Source organism: Schistocerca cancellata, chromosome 9 (genome assembly GCF_023864275.1).
Source record: "Schistocerca cancellata isolate TAMUIC-IGC-003103 chromosome 9, iqSchCanc2.1, whole genome shotgun sequence".
NCBI classification, from domain to species: Eukaryota; Metazoa; Arthropoda; class Insecta; order Orthoptera; family Acrididae; genus Schistocerca; species Schistocerca cancellata.
Window position 1 is genome coordinate 219066537 of NC_064634.1, and position 18957 is coordinate 219085493.

At 43.4% G+C, this 18957-nt stretch overlaps 1 protein-coding gene across 1 annotated transcript; it reads right to left on the minus strand.

The window, feature by feature from the left end:
* Positions 1–12301: 12301 nt before the first annotated feature.
* Positions 12302–18830, minus strand: LOC126101296 (cuticle protein 19-like). Its single transcript, XM_049911975.1, has 2 exons — positions 18657–18830; positions 12302–12547 (listed from the first exon to the last, which is right to left on the minus strand). The coding sequence occupies exons 1-2, from the start codon at positions 18828–18830 to the stop codon at positions 12302–12304; spliced, it is 420 nt and encodes a 139-aa protein (XP_049767932.1).
* Between the last annotated feature and the right edge of the window lie 127 nt (positions 18831–18957).

Below are 18957 nucleotides of genomic sequence, written 5' to 3' on the forward strand. Positions count from 1 at the left end.
GATGACTGTGACAAAAGAATCACTGACACAATGACCCCTCAGTATGCACATACTATACCCTGGTGAAAATAAACACAGTCCTTGAGGCTGCTGAATTTTTTCCGGCAGTGTGTACTTTAACTGTTGTAAGTAGGCTGCTTAGATTTTTATGTTGGTAACGCCACGTAGCGCTCTGTATGAAAATCACTGACTGTGCTGTGTGCAGACTGTGGCTGGTTGGCATTGTTGAAATATCCGCTTGTGTAATGTTGGGCAGTTGGGTGTGAACAGCGCATAGCGTTGCGCAGTTGGAGGTGAGCCGCCAGCAGTGGTGGATGTGGAGAGAGAAATGCCAGAGTTTTGAGAGGTTGTGCGATCTGGATGTGTGTCTATTAGAAAAAGGAAATTTGTAAAGATGGGTGTCATGAATTGATATATATATATGACTATTGAACATTATTAAGATAGATACATTGTTTGTTCTCTATCACAATCTTTCATTTGCTAACTATGCCTATCAGTAGTTGGTGCCTTTAGTGGTTAGAATCTTTTATTTAGCAGGCAGTAATGGCGCTCTCTGTATTGCAGATTTCGAGTAACGAAGATTTTTGAGAGGTAAGTGATCCATGAAAGGTATAGGTTTTTGTTAGTCAGGGCCATTCTTTTGTAAGGATTATTGAAAGTCAGATTGCGTTGCGCAAAAATATTGTGTGTCAGTTTAGTGATGATCAGAATAAGTAAAGAGAAAACTGTTTGCGTACGTTGAGTTTTGCTCAGGTGTTTGAAAATCAAATAACGTAAGAGGTTTACCAGCACAGTCATTCATAATTTTTCTAAGGGGACGTTACACTGTTTACAACAGTTTTCCACGATTACTAATTTTTAACCTTTTTTATGGGTTGCGTTCAACTGGAGAAACTGCTTTCCTGTCGGGATTAGAGACCGGCCACGACTGGACAATAATGGGACAGGGCTTTGGTCAGGTGCAGAATGTGAGTCCACAGGGTTAACCCCTGTGCTACTTCAGGCGGTGAATGCATTCAGCCATGGACGGTAAATCACAGATTAACTAACGGCAAGTGGCTACCTGAACCGCTGCTCGCTCCACCAAGTGAAGGGAGGCGAGCGACCGCCTGGCGACTGTCCTGCTCAGGGTCAGGGCGGCAGTTTCCGGCTGGCGGTGGGTCACCTGACCCTGCGCGACCTTGCGGCGACAACAGAAAAGCGAGAACGCGTCACCGCGCAGCAAAGCCAACCTTATCGAGCGGCCGCCCGTTACATTTTACAGCACTCCTCCACAAATTCCTAGGGAAAGCGTTCTTTGACACTTTGCAATGGTGATGTCGCCTCTTCAATGCCAGTTGCTTAGTCTTTTCAAACGTCATGATTTCGAGTTGTTACAGTGGCAAAAAGTTCTGCATTTATTTAACTTCACTCTTAGGTTCTTTTATTCTGACCACTTTATACTTAACACAGTAACAGGTGGTTGCAGCACCCGCTGCAGCCAGATGTCTTGGGAGATATTAAGGTGGACGCCAATGGGTCTCCACTAACACCTGGTGCCAGAATGTCCTCATGTTTTCCAGTTTCCGTGTAAACTAATGGAGCCACCCCGCTAATCGGGGTGTGAATACCAACATTTAAATGGGAATTAAATGAAACTAAAGAGTATACTTCAAAGGTTATTCACAAAGGTGAGTGTGATTCATGACAATGGCTAACAAAGTCTAATAAATGCCTCTATCTGCCTTCCTGGCGTCTCTAAATATCCAGTTACACCTTGCCAGAGGACATTATTTAGATTACGATTTCTTTTTCTACATTTACATCTATACCCCACAAACCACTGGATGATGGGTGGAGGAAGGTATTTGGCGTACCACTGCTAAATACCCGTTTTCCGTTTCCAGTCGCGTAAGGTATCTGGGAAGAACGATTGCTGGTACACCTCCGTTGGGCTCAAATCTCTCTAATTTTGTCTTCATGGTCTTTCCACGAGATATACGTGGAAGGACGCAATACATTAATCGAGTCTTTAAAGAACGTATGCTTTCGCAATTTTTGCAGTATACCATACCAGAATGCAGAAAGCCTCTCCTGGGGCGTCTGTCATAGGAGTTGAATGAGCATCTTCGCGGCGCTTTCACGTTTACTTAATGAATCTGTAACGAAAGGTGCAGCTCTCCTTTGAATCTTCTCTATTTCCTCTATCAGTCTTTTTCTATTTCTTCTCCATTTTTCCTTCCTCTCGCTACCTTTCTGTAGGTCGTGGCCGCGCAGAGTGACCGCGCGGTCTCGGGTCCGATGCCACGGATTGCGCGGCCCCTCCCGCCGGAGGTTCGAGTCCTCCCTCGGACATGGGTGTGTGTATTTTTCTTGGCATAAGTTACGTAGTTTAAGTAGTGTGTAAGTCCAGGGACCAATGGCCTCAGCAGTTTGGTCCGTTAGGAATTCAGACATATTTGAACATTTCTAGGTCGTGGGATTTTTAGGGCAGTTTTAATGAAATTTTCTGTTTTATATACGAAAAAATAGTTATTTTCTGTTATTAAAATTTACGTAACACTGTCAACAGCTCTGGCTCACCGCAGCGTGCCTATGGGGGTCAAATTCAAATGGCGAACACGTCTGCATGTGAAAACACCATTGCGTTTAAGCCAAGGTGTTGTTATGATATAAAAACAAAACATAAACGTTGTGGAAACTAGAAGGCAATTCCTATTTATTGGCAACTACAATGAAAATAAATGTGCACACATTTCTTGTAGATTTGTGTGATACGTAATATGGTCTTGTGATAACTGCTCCATGTGCTCATGGAAATTGGGAACACTATAATAGTAAAATAGAAAAATGATGTACAACCAGGATAACATCAGGGAAATTTCGAGGCTAAGGTGCACTACTAAATCGTACTTGTAATCTTTCAAACGTATGAATGTGATCGTGGAGGATGGATTTATGGAAGAACCCGTAAAGTGTTCAAATATTTTGAAACATCCATGACTTGCAGCCAACATGGCTTATATGGGGATGAACGGTTCGAGAGAACGCCATGAAGTCCACAGACCGTAACATTGCCCCACACGGAGTAGTTTGCATCCAAAACAGGTAACAGCGTCATCGACGTGTCTCGGTGATCATTATTCTTTCTATGAAGCAAAAACTGCGGTTGTAGATCACTGGTTACCCGTCATCCGCCAACAGCACATCACGTGTGATACTCTAGACCAACTTCTGTTTTCGCCGAATTACTATCCTCTTCTTATCCCTAGGGGCAGTAATCTTCGCAAAATCCTCTGATTTATTTGAATGCTCTCATGTTTCACTGTACCCCTTCTCTTTACTTCAGGTATGTCGTTCTCTTCATCCGTGTGTGACAGTGGTGGAAAGTGAATTTTCAACCACGGCTGTTCAAATAGTGTCATTTGTTCATCCAAAATTTGCTTGGCTCAAGCACAAGAAAAGAGTTCACAAACTGCACCATTTCAGAGCCGGCCGCTGTGTCCGAGCGGTTCTAGGCGCTTCGGTCCGGAACCGTGCTGCTGCTACGGTCGCAGGTTCGAATCCTGCCTCGGGCAAGGATGTGTGTGATGTCCTTAGCTTAGTTGGGTTAAAGTAGTTCTAAGTCTAGGGGCCTGATGTCTTCAGATGTTAAGTCCCATAATGCTTAGAGCCATTTGAACCATTTCAGAAATAAGGTCCTCTTGACCCGAAGATCAATAACCACACTATTCACTGGTGGAAATGTCTACGAATAGACTGCCCGTCACCCTAATATGCCAAGTTCCCTAGTATCCACCTCTTCAGACACACATTGAGGCTGAAACCACATTTCCATAAACTGCAATGAACTTACCGTTAGTAATGTCAATCTACATATGTGATCTTGAAGTATCAATGGTGGTACAAGGCATAAGCATTTTGCTGTGAGAGGCACAGTGCCATTTAATTTGCGCCATGATGGGCACTACAGTTCTACTTGTACTTCCAAGTGTTGGTGCTCGCATGCAGGTGGGCGATACGGAGGCATCTGTTGTTCTCGCCTTGCCCAAAGCGGAAGCACGAAGACCATGGAGTCCTTTAAATTCGACAGGAATCAGCTGACCGAGTTTCTCACCGAGTGTGGTTTGGCTCCGCTGGTGCCCAACGCACTAACGTGCCACTGCGAACTTCGCTGTGTCTATGGTGCGACAATAGAGCATTGTTGCGTTCTTTCGTCACAGTTAGGTGTATTTTGGTTCGGTTGCTGTTCTAACTAATCAATAAGGCAGTTCAATTGTGTTGACAGTCACCAGTTAAGTCCCAGAATTAAGCAACGATTCCACGCATTAATATTTTGTGGAGAACCTCCGTTGACGTCACAGACAACCATATCGGGCCTTACCGATCGCCCCGTCATTTGTCACCCAATGGCGCCATTCGGATGCGATTCGGAGTGGTGGGAGTCGACAAACAGCTCTCTTGAACATTGTCGGGTTAGCTGATCCGGTGCAGCTGTTACTCAGTTAAGGAGTTTCTTAATTGACATTATTCCTCCTGCCAAGGAAAAATCCCTGGCACTGCCAGGAATCGAAGCTGGGTCCTTCACATGACGTCCAGACACACTGACGATTCAGTTAAAGAGGCGGACCTAATATTCTGTCTTGGTGGAATCTTATTCATGTCCTTGCTGATAGTTTGTTTCTATAACCTCTCTGATTAAGCTCTTGGCCTACCTGATCTTGTGCTTAAGGTTTCCTGTCATGGAAGGGAAGTTCTAATATTTAAGGCATTGATGTAATTCTGTATTCTGTGTTTGAAATCTTGCAGACGTAACTTTCAAAATGGTTTTACTTTCATAAAATTTGCTATTATTATTATTATTATTATTATTATGAGCAAGCTTCGCAAGCTATGGAAGCTTTTATGTCCTGCTTTGCCAGGTAATTCTACCTTGGCATTTAATTTTCCAATTCATCACATGTAAGATTTCCGTATTTCCTCTGATGTTGTGGTAATGTGAGGGTTTCCGCCGCTTCAAGTATGTTTTTACTTATACCATACGAAACCTCCACTTCATTGAGCTGTTCTTCTCTTAAAGCTACTTCTGCTATGAAGAAGAACAGACAAAGTAGTCTGGATACAGTCTGGTTTATTGGTAAGAGTACAACTCAAACTCATCTACACCTCAGGGTACAACGTAGACCTTTCACAAGAACATCTCGTCTGAAAAATTTCTGTTATCAGGCTCTTTTCTTCGTTCTACGTTCTTAGATCTGTGTTGAGAAAAACCGTGGAACTTAGGCGGGGAGGAGGTCCATGGAGCGACATAACACGCTGCAGACTCTGAGCGACTAGTTGCGGTGACTGAGACTCGTGAAAAGGTTATCTTTCGCCACCGCACGACCCCCCAGGAGCACCTCATACATAAGAATCCATCCCCAACAAACCCAAAATCGTCTCAGTGCCTTAACTACGATAATAATGCTGCTTAAACTTATCCGAACGCCAGTTATGAACGATTACTGAATTTTACTAACTGCTGAAGCTGCAGGTTTTTCACATAACCGCTGAAATATAAACCAACGTATCTAAACCCTTACATCGCATACTCTTGGTCTTCCAAAAGCTCGTCTTCCTTAATGATGTTCTGTACACACTTCTCCTTTCTTCTAGGGATCGGGGTGTGTGAACACTCCATCGAAGTCTGTCTTTGATTTTGGATTCAACGTTTGGTTCTCTATATAGATCAAATACAAAGTGTTTATGAGTGACTTATACAAAAGTAACATTTAACTGTGAAACAGTAGCTTACAGAAATGTTTGACACAGTGCTGCATGCGGTACATCTTCAACTTTTGTTCCCACATAACGTTGTTAGTTGCCGGCCAATGTGGTCGAGAGGTTCTAGGTTCGTGAAACCGCTACGGTCGCAGGTTCGAATCCTGCTGCGGGCATGGATGTATGTGATGTCCTTAGGTTAGTTAGACTTAACTAGTTCTAAGTTCTAGGGGACTGATGACCTCAGACGTTAAGTCCCATAGTGCTCAGAGCCATTTGAACCATTTTGAACACTGTTAGTTCCCGACGTTTCTGCTAGATAGCAAGTGGGAATGGGTTTTTGCAACATGCAGGCGACGTGGTGGACATGCTGGAACAATGTTCTGGGCACCACGATTACCTAGTTTACGCCCAATGGACTTATGTGTATGTGGTTACGTTAGAGACAAAGTGTTTGTTCCTTGCTTCCAGGAAACATCGACAGCTATGGCAACGGACAACACAACGAGTTTCCACCATACATCAAGACTTACTTCATATGATCTGGCTGGAAATTAATTACAGATCGGACATTTGTCATGTTACAAAAAGTAGCCACGTTGAACATAGGTGAAAAAAGTTGAAGATACATTGTATTCAGTGCTGTATCACAATTTTCTCTAAGTTATTTACCATTTTTACAATTGAGGTCTACTTTCGTGAAACTAATTTACAAACACCATCTACTTCTTTGTTTGTTAATATACCAGACTCAGTTGTGTTCTTATCTTGAGCGTCACATATCTTCCTCAAAATTTTCCTTTCAAAGATTTTTAAATTTGCTTCTTCTGATTCTGTTAATGTCCAACAAGCGAATGTCAGAACAGGCTTGATAAGAGTCTTATGCATGTGAATCTTTGAATCTCTTGAAATAAATTTATTTTTTAATACCTTCAGTAAACCGAAATAGCACCTATTGGCTTTTTGAATTCTGCTGTTAATTTCCTCTTTGACACTGTTTTCTGTATTTAGTAAGATTTAGAAATATGTGAACTGAGTTAGTATTTCGATTTTGTCTGTCCCATTTTAAAGGCTTTAGCTGCTTTACTTTGCCGTGAAGTGTTTGGTTTCACTAGAAATTTCTAATCATATTCTAAGTAAGCTGTTATAGAATATTACGGTGAATGAATTAATTTCTTGTTCATTTCTCCTAAGACTACTGTGTCACCTGCATATACCGGTAGGCATAATATTTTTATTTCGTTTTGGAACATGCTGCCCACATTTATCTGAGTTCTTCCATTTCCATTCTGTCTGGTATGAAGCATCACACACCTTATGGACCGTCTAAAAAAAAAAAAAAATGGTTCAAATGGCTCTGAGCACTATGGGACTTAAATTCTTAGGTCATAAGTCCCCTAGAACTTAGAACTACTTAAACGTAACTAACCTAAGGACATCACACACATCCATGCCCGAGGCAGGATTCGAACCTGCGATCGTAGCAGTCGCGCGGTTCCAGACTGCAGCGTGGACCGTCTGACAGCAACTGATTTCTCTGCCTCGTGATGACTGGGTGTTGTGTGACGTCATTAGGTTAGTTAGGTTTAAGTAGTTCTCAGTACCCATGGTCTAGGGGTAGCGTCTTTGATTCGTAATCAGAAACGTCTACGGTCCCGGGTTCGATCCCCGCCACTGCCTAAATTTTGATAAATAATCAGCATTGGCGGCCGAAGACTTCCGGCATAAGAAGTCAGTCTCATTCTGCCAACGGCCTTGTCAAAGAGGGCGGAGGAGCGGATAGAGGTTCAGGGCAGTCTCTTGTCCTAGGGGTGGGAAATTGCCCCTAAAGGCGGAAGAATCAGCAATTATCGACGACATGAGGATGCAGAAGGCAATGGAAACCACTGCATTAAATACACATAACGTGTATCCACGGGACATGTGGCCTGTATTTGAAGAAGTGTAATGATGATCTATTCATTGGCAAAAGATTCCGGAATAGTCCCTCATTCGGATCGCCGGGAGGGGACTGCCAAGGGGGAGGTTACCATGAGAAAAAGATTGAATAATCAACGAACGTTCTACTAGTGGGGGCGGGGAATGTCAGAAGTTTGAACGTGGTAGGGAAACTAGAAAATCTGAAAAGGGAAATGCAAAAGCTCAATCTAGATATAGTAGGGGTTAGTGAAGTGAAGTGGAAGGGAGACAAGGATTTCTGGTCAGATGAGTAACGGGTAATATCAACAGCAGCAGAAAATGGTATAACAGGTGTAGGATTCGTTATGAATAGGAAGGTAGGGCAGAGGGTGTGTTACTGTGAACAGTTCAGTGACCGGGTTATTCTAATCAGAATCGACAGCAGACCAACACCGACAACGATAGTTCAGGTATGCATGCCGACGTCGCAAGCTGAAGATGAACAGATAGAGAAAGTGTATGAGGATATTGACAGGGTAATGCAGTATGTAAAGGGGGACGAAAATCTAATGGTCATGGGCGACTGGAATGCATTTGTAGGGGAAGGAGTAGAAGAAAAGGTTACAGGAGAATATGGGCTAGGGACAAGGAATGAAAGAGGAGAAAGACTAATTGAGTTCTGTAACAAGTTTCAGCTAGTAATAGCGAATACCCTGTTCAAGAATCACAAAAGGAGGAGATTTCAATTAGATTACATCATGGTCAGACAGAGATTCCGAAATCAGATACTGGTTTGTAAGGCGTACCCAGGAGCACATATAGACTCAGATCACAATATAGTAGTGATGAAGAGTAGGCTGAAGTTCAAGACATTAGTCAGGAAGAATCAATACCCAAAGAAGTGGGATACGGAAGTACTAAGGAACGACGAGATACGTTTGAAGTTCTCTAACGCTATAGATACAGCAATAAGGAATAGCGCAGTAGGCAGTACAGTTGAAGAGGAATGGACATCTCTAAAAAGGGCCATCACAGAAGTTGGGAAGGAAAACATAGGTACAAAGAAGGTAGCTGCGAAGAAACCATGGGTAACAGAAGAAATACTTCAGTTGATTGATGAAAGGAGGAAGTACAAACATGTTCCGGGAAAATCAGGAATACAGAAATACAAGTCGCTGAGGAATGAAATAAATAGGAAGTGCAGGGAAGCTAAGACGAAATGGCTGCAGGAAAAATGTGAAGACATCGAAAAAGATATGATTGTCGGAAGGACAGACTCATCCTACAGGAAAGTCAAAACAACCTTTGGTGACATTAAAAGCAACGGTGGTAACATTAAGAGTGCAACGGGAATTCCACTGTTAAATGCAGAGGAGAGAGTAGATAGGTGGAAAGAATACATTGAAAGCCTCTATGAGGGTGAAGATTTGTCTGATGTGATAGAAGAAGAAACAGGAGTCGATTTAGAAGAGATAGGGGATCCAGTATTAGAATCGGAATTTAAAAGAGCTTTGGAGGACTTATGGTCAAATAAGGCAGAAGGGATAGATAACATACCATCAGAATTTCTAAAATCATTGGGGGAAGTAGCAACAAAACGACTATTCACGTTGGTGTGTGGAATATATGAGTCTGGCGATATACCATCTGACTTTCGGAAAAGCATCATCCACACAGTTCCGAAGACGGCAAGAGCTGACAAGTACGAGAATTATCGCACAATCAGCTTAACAGCTCATGCATCGAAGCTGCTTACGAGAATAATATACAGAAGAATGGAAAAGAAAACTGAGAATGCGCTAGGTAGCGATCAGTTTGGCTTTAGGAAAAGTAAAGGGACGAGAGAGGCAATTCTGACGTTACGGCTAATAATGGAAGCAAGGCTAAAGAAAAATCAAGACACCTGGAAAAAGCGTTCGACAATATAAAATGGTGCAAGCTGTTCGAGATTGTGAAAAAAGTAGGGGTAAGCTATATGGTGAGACGGGTCATATACAATATGTACAACAACCAAGAGGGAATAATAAGAGTGGACGATCAAGAACGATGTGCTCGTATTAAGAAGGGTGTAAGACAAGGCTGTAGCCTTTCGCCCGTACTCTTGAATCTGTACATCAAGGAAGCAATGATGGAAATAAAACAAAGGTTCAGGAGTGGAATTAAAATACAAGGTGAAAGGATATCAATGATACGATTCGCTGATGACATTGCTATCCTGAGTGAAAGTGAAGAAGAATTAAATGATCTGCTGAACGGAATGAACAGTCTAATGAGTACACAGTATTGTTTGAGAGTAAATCGGAGAAAGACGAAGGTAATGAGAAGTAGTAGAAATGAGAACAGCGAGAAACTTAACATCAGGATTGATAGTCACGAAGTCAATGAAGTTAAGGAATTCTGCTACCTAGGCAGTAAAATAACCAATGACGGACGGAGCAAGGAGGACATCAAAAGCAGACTCGCTATGACAAAAAAAGGCATTTCTGGCCAAGAGAAGTCTACTAATATCAAATACCGGCCTTAATTTGAGGAAGAAATTTCTGAGGATGTACGTCTGGAGTACAGCATTGTATGGTAGTGAAACATGGACTGTGGGAAAACCGGAACAGAAGAGAATCGAAGCATTTGAGATGTGGTGCTATAGACGAATGTTGAAAATTAGGTGGACTGATAAGGTAAGGAATGAGAAGGTTCTACGCAGAATCGGAGAGGAAAGGAATATGTGGAAAACACTGATAAGGACAAGGGACAGGATGATAGAAGATCTGCTAAGACATGAGGGAATGACTTCCATGGTACTAGAGGGAGCTGTAGAGGGCAAAAACTGTAGAGGAAGACAGAGATTGGAATACGCCAAGCAAATAATTGAGGACGTAGGTTGCAAGCGCTACTCTGAGATGAAGAGGTTAGGGCAGGAAAGGAATTCGTGGCGGGCCGCATCAAACCAGTCAGTAGACTGATGACCAAAAAAAAAAAGTTCTAAGTTCTAGGGGACTGATGACCATAGATGTTAAGTCCCATAGTGCTCAGAGCCATTTGAACCATTTTTGAACAGCAACTGAATAAAACACAATTTTAGTGCCATAGGCGTTTCGCCTTTATTTTCTGCAAGGCACCATCAGTGGCCTGGAATATGTATTTATGTTAGCTTTTTAATATACATTTTTGTCACTGTGCCTATAGGTCATCAACAGTTCTGGTGGTTGGTATTTCATATTAAGTAGTAATGTTTTGAACTGTACTTACAGGTTGCGTGGACAATTTCTTACATTTTACGCTCCTGTTGCATTTTTGGTGTTGTTCTTCTTCTTATGAATGCCAATTTGCGGTCTTTTTCCCACATTCCACAGCACTATGAACTGAACGCTTGTTTCAATGCAATGTTTTGGTTTCTGTTGCCGACTGTCAAATGTTTTTAGCAAAGATGGAATGTTATTGCCAAACCGCAGTTTTGGAGCAACGTAGAACTACAATATTTCTGCACTCGATACAATGGCGGCCAAACCTTCATGTGTTCAGTTCTAGTACTCTGTTTCCCCGACCCCTCTTCGTCTCTCCCTCTGTCTCTCTCTCTCTCTCTCACACACGCACACACAGACCACGCACACAGACACACGCGTAGGACTTGGTGTTTATGTTTTATTTTCTCGTTACGCAGAAATCATTGCTATGGGGATGCCTTCCTAACCCAGGTCGCTCACACGTGATAACGCTCGAGCCAGAGAACACTAGGTTCGCATCCTGATGGTAGAAGAAGGGGAGGAGAGAGGAGAGGTCATCAGAGTTTGCTGCAATATTCTGGATCACATTCTTAATGTCTCAGAAGTGTCTCACGGAGTGAGGGCTTGTGATTCTGTTGGTGGTGATCATTGCGTCGGATGAGGACGTTTAGCCTGACGGCCACCTTGGTGCTACTTGACAGCAGGCCCTGCGCCGGTACCAGGTTTCGCCGTCTCCCTCTCTCATCATCATACAACACAAACATTATAACATAGTGCGTACACCTATTAAAGTCACCTACAATCAACCAATATATGTGACACACAGCTCCCACACTTAGAAACCAGCCATACTGCGGGAGGGAAAGAAAAGCGTTTCCAACTTGTTGGGTGAAGCCACAGGTTGGGGTCACCCTCCCGCTCATCCATGGCGTACGACAACGAGTCAGTCAATTGCTATGGGGGTGTTTGACACAGCTATAAAGACAATGTAACACTGGCTATTTTAGTCAACGAACAAGTTTATTTCATGTCGCATTCTACAAAATTTGAAAAAGATATAAGAACAATATTTACATAACATATTCTGTATGTCAAGAACATTAACACGTTGGCTGAAAAAATGTACACCAAAATCTGTCTCTATAGACACTGTTTGCAATGGAAATTGGTAATCAATTCAGCCCATCGAAACAACCTGTGTTGTGCGTAATTCTCTGTAGTAGTTGAACCTCTCTGTAAGTCCGGTATTCTACCAGTATGAAAAACTGCAGAAGATGTCTGCCAGGAGCAGCATACTTTCCAAGTGAAAGAAAGACAAGTGCGTCAACACCTTCACCATGTGGATGACTAGGGACGTAGTCAGATCTCTGTCGCAAGTAGCAGGACTGGCAGCGCACTGCAGCTGCCCTCGGCTGGCCCTCGACACCAGTGGGCGCGCGCTACACGTGGTGGTGGTCGAGCAGCTCGTGGTGCTTGTCATGGTGGAGGGGCTCGGTGCGGCGCACGACCGCGTTGAAGCCGGAGTGCTTGTCGGCGGTGTAGTCGACGGTGCGGATGGCGCCGTCCGGCTCGACGAGCGTGTAGTGGCCGTGCACCTTGTCGCCGTCGCGCTCCTCGTGCGCCGACTTGATGTCGCCCGTGTGCAGGTCGTTCACGCCGTACTTGTACGAGTACTTGGGGTACGCCTGCGGGCAGAAAGAGCACGTGACTCGATCAAGCAGCACTCGATATGATGACGAATCGTGTGGTAGGCAGAAACTCCACCAATATGGATAACAAATGGTTCAGATGGCTCTGAGCACTATGGGACTTAACTTCTGAGGTCATCAGTCCCCTACAACTTAGAACTACTTAAACCTAACTAACCTAAGGACATCACACACATCCATGCCCGAGGCAGGATTCGAACCTGTGACCGTAGCAGTCCCGCGGTTCCAGACTGTAGCGTGTAGAACCGCTCGGCCACTCCGGCCGCCAATATGGATAACAAATCAGTCCACCAGTTGCTATAAGCTCATACGACAGGGTGACACAGAAAAACGGGAACTTTTGAATTACACAGTGGCAGTTATGTACAGTTGACAGTACTGCGGAACAGGGACGTTGAGGTGTAAATGCCGCGCGAGATTAGCCAAGCGCACTAAGGCGCTGCAGTCATGGACTGTGCGGCTGGTCCCGGCGGAGGTTCCAGTCCTGCCTAGGGCATGGGTGTGTGTTTGTCCTTAGGATAATTAAGGTTAAGTAGTCTACAAGCTTAGGGACTGACGACCTTAGTAGTTAAGTCCCACAAGATTTCACACACATTTGAACATTTAAGGTGTAAAAAGTGTCGCCATTTAGTAATCATGGATCAGTGGAATGGCCAACAGCGTACGTTAGCAATAAAAATTTTTCTTGAAAGCAGAGATTGTGCGGAGAGTGGGCAACACTCAGTAATGGAGTATGCGTGCCCTGTCTGGGGATACGCGGCGAAGCAGCACCTGGACAAACTCCAGAGGCTGCAGAACCACGCCCTCGGGAGGGCACTGCATCTACCCCTCGGATTCCCCACCGATGATCTGCACGCCGCTGCTGAAATCCCACCCCTGAAAGAGCGCTTCAAAGATCTGACTAGGGCCTTCTATGAAAGCTCTTCCAGATCAGGAAACGTCCTCATCCACTCCCTAAGGTCGGTATGACATGTCCTGCGCTAAGCACAAACGCCCAATGACGATCTTCGACGACTAAGTCGACGAGAAAATCCCTATGTCCAATTCCTAATCCTCCTCCCACCCCCATAATACTAATCAACTCGCCAATCTCAGGCAAGTACTAGACACACACAGAACATTCATCACATCACCCAGACACCCAAAGCTACAGAAATAACCGTACACACAAGTACATAGTGGAGTAAAAGCTGTAAGGCTACAAACTGCCTCACACACTTCTCCAAAGAGGGGAAAGTATTAGATGAAGCAGGAAATCCTATCGATCTTCTCAGGCGTTTGAGGTGGGCTGCTAGGGGCTCGCCATATTGGACTTCGTATCTTAGCTCAGGTTCTATTAAACTAAGCCGTTTCAATGCAACGACACTTAGATGACTTATGAAAACACATCGTTCACTGTACGATCCTTATAGTTAAACGTCATATAATGACATCGGCAGTTACAGCTTCCACCAGATTTACGTTACAGCATATAGTCTAAAATACCGGCACCGCCAGGTCATCGTGATGTAGTAGTTAAAGTCGTGCACTTATAAAAATATTACAGTGAAAATTAGCTGGTTTGCGTCCAGCCGTTTCCAGGTCTTTTTTTTTTACGGTCGTTTTTCGGAAAGGTTCTATGAATCTTTTATTAATTTAATGTTATATTCATTATTCGTATGGGAGTGCTCTCTCAGGCGTGAGCTGTCATTGTGAATAATTAACAAGTTAAGCATCAAACACATAAATGCGACTAAATGTTCGAAACAAGTTGATCATCTGCTAAGATAAACTACTACTCAGAATAGAAAACGTAGAAAAGAGTGGTACATTTGCACTAGAATTAAAAGGTAATTCAGTGTCACACATATATAAAGTACAAAATATAATTCACGAGGTAGTTTTTTTAGGATACTTCTGTGCCAAACAAGTATGTCTTCAAAAAGTCCATCTTTAATCATCAACACGACGTTTTTCCTTATTTTGTAACAACAAATTGTAACAATACAAATGCATTTTCGGGAGATCCTTAATGTGATGGTGTTTTCAAACAGCATTTATTCATAGAACATGCGTTGCATGATTTGTCTCTTTAAATCGGCTGCTGGAATGGCTATCCACCGTCTTTAATTACAGACCAACTCCTCAAACCAGTCTTCAGAGTTTTTGTGAATAAACTTTTTGCTGTTAAGACGCCTTAATAAACAATATTGAAAACATGCGAGTTCTGTCTAAAAAGTATCCGACCTTTGATTTTCCCGCGCAGAATAGAGAGGATAGCGTGGTGCCTCAGTACAGAGTAAAGGAACTGACTTTTATTGCGTAAGCGTGAATTTTGTCCCCGCCTTCCAGCGCGTCAGTCGCTGCCTGTCAGTCGCTGAGTCAGGTGGTACACAATGTGTTCGTCTGATTACTGATTCTCTCAAGATGACTGAACATGTTGAGCAAAGATACTGCATCAAATTTTGTCAAAAGCTTGGTGATTATCAAAGCGAAACAATTCCTAAGATTCAGCAGGTGTTCGGAGAAGATGCAGTGGGTGTACCACAAATTAAGGAGTGGTTCAACCGATTCAAAAACGGCCGCACATCAGCGGAGAGTGACCAGCGTTCTGGCAGGCCCCAAACTTCTCGGAGTGCAGCTGTTGTTGAGAGGGTGCAAAAGCTGGTGATGGGAGATCACTGTTTGACCGTGCTGGAGATTACCCAAGAGGTCTGATTGAGTAAAGATTCTGCACATGCAGTTTTGCGTGAAGATTTGAACATGCACCGAGAGCCCACGAAAATCCTGCCCAAGTTGTTGTCGCCGGAACAAAAAGACTCCGTTGTGACGTTGCACAGGACCTTCTGGACACCACCAACACTGATCCTGGGTTTCTGAACACCGTGATAACTGGGGTGTACAGGCACGACCCAGAAATAAAAAAGTCGTCGGAATGGAAGCATCCCTGGTCTCCAAGGCCGAAGAAAGCGCGGCAGATGTGAAGCAAAATCAAGGTGATGCTCACTGCCTTCTTTGAGGTCCCTGTAATTGTGCATCTCGAATACGCACTAGAAGGACAAACAGTGACAAAGAAGTACTATGAAGATGTTCTCCGGCGACTCCGTGACGCAGTTCGGCGAAAAAGACCAGACATGTGGACGACGAAATAGTGGTAACTGCATCACGACAACGGGCGTTGTCCCACTTGATCCAAAATTTCTTGGACAAATATGGAATTACGGCCGTTCGCCAGCCTCCCTACTCTCCAGACATGGCTCCTTGCGGCTTCTGGTTGTTTCCAGAATTGAAGACGCCACTGAAAGGACCCCATTTTGAGAGTGTAGAAGAGATAATGCGTAACTCGACGACGTAGCTGAGCAACATTCCAAAAGAAGACTTCCAGAGGTGTTTCCGGCAGTGAAGGGATTGGTGGGCTAAGTGTGTGCAAGCGCAAGGGGCCTGCGTTGAGGGGGATTAGGGTTCCAACCCCGTCAGGTACTCGAAATATTTTTTCTGGCCAAAGGTCGGATACTTTTTAGACAGGCCTCGTACAGTTCGTTGAATGGATTCAGCGCTGCAGTGCTGGCTGTTTGTGAATCAGCAAGTCGCCTCACGGTCGGAGATGAGGGTGAATTAGGAAAAATAGTAGAATTTTTTTCAATAACTTTCGGAATTAATTCTTGCAAACGCTGTAAGTTCTCCCTTACCCACAACCCAGTCTACATGAATGCGGAACTTGACTCGTTTGTAAACGACTTAACTTTGATGTTAACGTGTAAGTTGACCACGATATTATCGCACCTGGGAGTGATGGCGCTACGGTCAGCTTATCCCTAGTTTTTAATCATGAGATTTCATGAGGACACGCTGAAACACTTGACAGCACATGCTCAACTCTCTTGAAGTAATTCACGATGCTATGCGTTTTCCTGAGCCACCACTGTACTTGTTAACACTGTTTCCGGTAACAGCTAAGGCATGCCAATTGCAATATCATCGTGATGCTGGTTGCAGTCAGGAGGTGTGATTTAGGTCTGGTTCCACCTTTTCGTATGAATAGTAAGAAATTTTTACACAATCTTCGTCTATATATTACAGTCAGGCTCCACCTTTTGGTGTGGAGTGCCTTCGCTCGAAATAGTGGAATCTGACTATAAACGTTATTCTAGATTGTGTTACAATATTTTACTGTTGTTTAGACAATACACAGCATGCCACAGGAGGAATGATCAATATTCAGCGATATAACAGGATCACTCATTCACCGTAAGTAACTTCATATGGACATATACCTTATTCTGAATGGTTTCCGAGATAGCGCATATTTAATATACATTGGTTTTTGGGCTAGTGGCGTTTTCGTTTGTGTCTTGCACACCCAACCTTCTTGTTATTTTGTTCTAACGCAACAAACCTCGTTGCTTTCAAATTATTTGCTCGGAATGTCTTTCTGCCATTAAACTATCCCGTTGAAGGCACAGTCGTCAGCGTTGTGTTGTGAGTGTAGTAGTACGAGGGACTGAGGGTCTATCAAAGACAAACGTCGGTTAACGGTTTTGATTCCATTTTTATAAATTTCCAGAATGCTTGCGACACCGTTCCTCACAAGCGCTTTCTAATCAGATAGCGTGCTATGGTGTATCGCCTCAGTTACTTAGACAGAAATGATCATTATGATAAAAAAAGAGAAATCAGAGCTCCCACAGAAAGACCTAAGTGCTCGTTATTCCCTCGCACCGTTCGAAAATGAAACGATAAAGTGTAGAGAGTGGTTAGATGAACCCTCTGGCCAGCACTAAATTGTGAATTGCAGAGTAATAATGTATATGTAGATGAAGATGCAGAACTGTGTTTGTACACGTGCTGGTTAAAATACCGCAGGTCAACACTAATGAAGAATATGCAGACATGGTGTTTGTTTACGGCTGAGAGATGGAAGTGCTCCTGCTGCTACGGAAGAACACCGTCAGCGCTTTCCGAGATGTACTGGGGTTTTCAGCAGATTGTGGGAAACAGCTTTTCTTCCAACCCCCCTTTTTTCTTCAGAGCGTATAGTTCAACAATCTGTGCAGGAACAGCGTAGTCCTACTATCAGCATACGTCGATTTTATGAAATCAGTGTCCCACAGTGTGTCAAGAGTACGTATTTTTCAATTGTTGCTGTGTACAACCGCATGTAGTGATGTTTATTAACTGTTGTGTACATGTGTAAACCTGACAATGGAACGAATAACACAGAAAACAAATAATGTACGTTAAAAATGTTCTGTCTCGGAAATCATTTGAGATAGGGCACACGTCTATATGAAATGATCGTTCGTGAATATTATCCGTTTCTCCTGGGACACCCTGTATTTTGCCATAGCCAGTAGTCATCTAGGACAGTTGTATGCCGTTATGAATGATTTTAAGACTCGTGAACATGATGTGAAGATCGAAACCAGAATTATTTATGAGTCACGCGAGATGGTTGAAATATGGCGTTTTTTAAATACCTGCTGTGGGACACCAGCTGGATAAAATGAATAGTAAATATTTCACTTGCGCTAGTTATGGAACCCTTATATCTTTCCGTTAAGATTAAGAAGTGGACAGACACGTAAATTCCAAAATACTGTCGTACAGTTCTTAGTTTTTAGAAAGCACATAAATGTGGACTGCTGAGAAGAGTACAGTGAAAATGAATGAATGAATGAGTGAATGAATAGATACATCAGTTGTGTGTGAAAGATGGCGTGCTTATAAGCTACAAAGTGGCACATGAAATGGAAGAAAGATTAACGTTTAACATCCCATCGACGACAAGGCCATTACGTTCGGAGCACAAGCTAGGATTGAGGTCGATGGGAAAGAAAATCGACTGTGTCGTTTCAAATGGCAGTGATTTAGGTATATTACGAAAAACCTAAATCTGGATTCCCGGACGGGGATATGAATCGCTTTTCTCCCGAATAGACATCCGGAATCTTACAACTACAACAACTTGTCAATAATTCATTTGTGGCTAAGTTAAATATAATTAAATTATTTCGATTTCTATGAGACATATAGTGTCTGTCCTCCATTGTTTCTGCTGTACGTCATCCCAATTGGAATCACATACCGCTCAAGTTATCGTACTCACGTAATAGTCGTACTCCTGGTGATGACTTTGGTGTCCCTCTTGCTGGAGATTCTCGAGTCCGCCGTAGCCGATTTCCTCGCCACTGTAGCCGCCGTCGTGTCCCGGGAATGGGGCTCCAGATGTCATAGAATAGCTTCCAAACAGGCACAGTGCAGCCAGAATCAGCCACGTCATCTGTCGGCACACATATCTTGTTACGTTCCCTTCGGTACACAGTTTTATCATACAATGAGATTTTTCATTATATTTATTCTGGGCTGGTATTAATTATCGCCGTCACCATTGGATGTAGACACAAAGG

Bases quoted from the DNA above. Each gene is read 5' to 3' on its own strand.
- LOC126101296 (XM_049911975.1), bottom strand. From the start codon at position 18,830: ATGACGTGGCTGATTCTGGCTGCACTGTGCCTGTTTGGAAGCTATTCT. The intron at 12,548-18,656 runs GTGAGTACGATA...TTCTGCCCGCAG, and splicing joins ACCAGGAGTACGACTATTAC to GCGTACCCCAAGTACTCGTA.